Source organism: Phoenix dactylifera, chromosome 4 (assembly GCF_009389715.1).
Source record: "Phoenix dactylifera cultivar Barhee BC4 chromosome 4, palm_55x_up_171113_PBpolish2nd_filt_p, whole genome shotgun sequence".
NCBI classification, from domain to species: Eukaryota; Viridiplantae; Streptophyta; class Magnoliopsida; order Arecales; family Arecaceae; genus Phoenix; species Phoenix dactylifera.
In genome coordinates this window covers 18,431,132-18,434,416 of record NC_052395.1, presented here as the reverse complement: position 1 = coordinate 18,434,416, position 3,285 = coordinate 18,431,132, and the positions used below count along the sequence as shown (strand labels likewise).

At 44.0% G+C, this 3,285-nt stretch overlaps 1 protein-coding gene across 2 annotated transcripts; it reads right to left on the bottom strand.

Annotated features, from left to right (window-relative positions):
* Positions 1–2,518, bottom strand: LOC103719353. 2 transcript variants are annotated; one of them, XM_039125764.1, is made up of 3 exons: positions 1,391–2,518; positions 974–1,041; positions 1–668 (listed from the first exon to the last, which is right to left on the bottom strand). In XM_039125764.1, the coding sequence occupies exon 1, from the start codon at positions 2,451–2,453 to the stop codon at positions 1,749–1,751; it is 705 nt and encodes a 234-aa protein (XP_038981692.1). In that variant the 5' UTR covers positions 2,454–2,518; the 3' UTR covers positions 1–668; positions 974–1,041; positions 1,391–1,748. The 2 variants fall into 2 exon arrangements, with proteins under 2 accessions (XP_038981692.1, XP_008806779.2); XM_008808557.4 differs by having other exon boundaries at positions 1–1,041.
* Positions 2,519–3,285: the final 767 nt, after the last annotated feature.

The following is a 3,285-nucleotide window of genomic DNA, read 5'->3' as shown; positions in this document are numbered from 1 at the left end:
TACAGGAAAAACCACCCAATTTATTAGAAGAGGAAGTAACATCAATTTCACTACAAAAGGTATAGCTAACCATGCATGCAGCATCAATAGAACTGAGATACAATCTTTCTTCCTTTATAAATCTGTAGACTGCATCTGCAAGTCACCTTAGATAATCCTCACCAACTTTCGTTTCAGGGTTAACAAGAGTAGCAAATGACCTGCATGCCCTTCAGTTAACCCCTTCTTTGCTCATCTTCTTGTCCTCAAATGCCTCAACGAACGCATCCTTTTCAAGTTTCTTTCCATGCCAAGAGAAAAATATGTTGATTTCACCATTATGTAAACAGTTCCATTTGGAGTTTCTGCGATGGAATCAAAAAGGGTGCTTCTATGAGAGAAGCCCAAGTCACCCCAAGCAGCTGGTGTCCTTCTCGGCATGGCATCTTGTTATCCATCATAAGCACTTTCTTGGTTAAACATCAGTATCATTCAGAAGTAGATTATGAACTAGAAACAGACCAATCAACACATAGCAAGCTTTTCGACCGGCCTGTCTTAATCCACCCTTTACTTGTGAATTTAGGCTCTATTATCCATTGGACGTTAGAGGCCACCATTAGTGCTTGATATTTCCTTAGGTTGGTGACATATCATAGCGAGAAGGTAAGGATCGACGTCCCTTTCTCCTAAAACAAGGGAGGAATAAGGTAGCTTAAGTCTTTTCATTACATCAAAACCAATGCCAAAATGGATGTGGATGCAGTGTTTGTGAAAAAGTGGCTTTAATTGTAGCATCTGTTTTGTTGGAAGTAGTTTCACTCCTTTCACGATATAGTTCCCTCTCATATTACAGCAGGGGCTAGCATTATCTAGGAAACCAATGCCCAAATTTAGCATCTAAAAATAGCTCTACATTAAACATCTTGGACTATTATCAGTTTTTCTAATCATTCATGATTTTTCTAATTTTGCACGACCGGCCATCACTTACCGGTACCTAGCCAATCTTTTCGATTCGGACGGCGCTCCATCAGCACGATGCCTCGATTGCGCTGGTTCCTAGCGGCAACAGAGATGGTTCATGAGACAAATATTTCAAAATCTAAAGTTGCTTCAATTATCCATTACTAACTTGGATTATGTAGGCAGTTCATAGTGTTTGCAAAAGCATAAAGGGGACAAAAATTTTGCCATACTCATTTTGTTGCCATGATTTGCTTTTGCATGGCACAACATAGGCTCCTATAGCTAAAATACTGACACGTTATTTTTTTTTCTTTTTCTATTTTTGATTCTTTTTTATTCTAAATTCTCAGTTCTATTATAAAATCGGAATGAACAAAGGAGAAAAATTGTTTGACAGCTATATATAGTAATGTTCGCAGAAGAACAAAGAAAGGTCACATACCACTGTGCCAATCTGAGGATCAATCAAATATCCGAATCCATTCTCAACTCCTTGTCAATCAGACGGCTGTCCGCACTTGGCCCCTGTACCCGGACATAGCGTTATAAAAGTCAGGGGCTTCTTAGCAATTTTCCACCTCATAATCAAATACTTTCCAAGATTAAAAGCCTCGCATGCCGAGATGGCTTATATACAAGAAAGTTGGTACATATAAACGCATCAACCCCTCGTAGAAACCATAATTTACCAAACCACCCCGCGCTCCGAGCCCGTCTTGATTTTTCTATTTCAGAAAAAAAAAGGAAACAAGAACAACTCCCCCTCCGCCGCCGGGAGGCGGCGCCCGAGATTCCGGCGATCACCGGCAGTCGGAGATGTCGATCTCGATCATGTTGTCCTCCTCGAGCGCGATTTCAATCATGCCATCGCCCTCCTCATCCCACCGGGAGAAAAGGTTCTCCGGCGACTCCCAGCCCTCAGCCGCCGAGGAGTCGTCGTCGCTATCGGCCTCGGAAGAATCCGTGAAGCAGAACCCCAAAGAACACAATTCCCCGCCGCCCGGATAAGAATATTCCGGCGATCGCAAGTATCCCGGTGAGTCACCGCCATCCTCGTCCTCCTCGCCCTCGTACTCCTCGTAGATTACCTCGAGGGGGCCTCCCCTGCGGCCCCATTCAACGAAGGAGTCGCAAAATGCCGCCTTCTGGCGGAACCCAGCGAAGTCCGGCGCCGACTCGGGTTTGGGGTTGGGAACGGTGGGGAGGGCGATGGGTTCGTCGACAGCGGGGGTTTGGGGGATGGGTCTGGGAGGGGAAACGGCGGAGGGTGGCGACGCAGGGGGGCGGAAGCGGAGGAGGGTGGAGATGAGGAGGAGGGAGGAGAGGAGGGCGGGGGAGAAGATGAGGGGGAGGAGGGGCCGAGGGAGGTAGAGGAGGGCGAGGAGGGAGGAGGTGGCGGCGACGGCAAAAAGGGGGTGGGCGGAGAGGTCGGAGAGGAAAATAAGCGATTTTGAGAGGAGTCTCAGCGTTTGGATTGAGAGCTCTGTGAGAACACTTGGTTCCATCGCGAAAGAGAGAGAGTTTGAGAGAGAAGAGCGTGGAATGTGGTCAAAGAGGAAAGGAAGGGAATATTTGTGTGGAGATTTGAGGAAGGGAAAGAGGGAATATAACAGGCGGGTTAGAGAGAGAGAGAGAGAGAGACAGAGAGAGAGAGATTTTGGTAAAATTTTCTTGACATGATTTTAAATTAGGTACTGTCACGATTCAAAATTTTATTAAAACATTTTTAAATTTTATATAAATATTGAAAAAAAATTTAATAAATAATTGATATAAAACTAAACAACCGTTCCTTATATATTCTAACAGCTATGGTCCAAAAGGCTTTAACAGGCATGGATGCATTGATGCACTGTTTCTTGAGTAAAGCTCCATGGACTGTAGTTATTATTATTAATGGGTGATGCAGCTCCTCAGCATCTGGCTCTTTAGGGTAACCTTTCCCATTGTTTCAGTGTCAACTAATTGGAACTGCCAGTGTAATCAGGTGTCATAAAAAATGAATTTGAATGAATCCTATGAAACTTAAATTGATTCAGCTTTTCAAATGACCACACATATTTCTCGTTCATACCAAAAATGCAAAGTATTAATTATTGCAAAGTACTTCAAATGGCTTTATGTTGCCTCGGGGTCTCCATATCCATACTGTGTCTATTCTCTCGTAATCATATGAGTGGTGTGAATGACGTGAGCGTAGTCATTGAGAAGATAAGGCCCTTTTACAACTCCAGACAATGACTGATGGATTTGATGGAGCCATCCTAGGGCCAACCGTGATTTGACGTGACTCGAAGTGTTAATTAACTGGTTGAAGGATAATTATAAGACCGAACC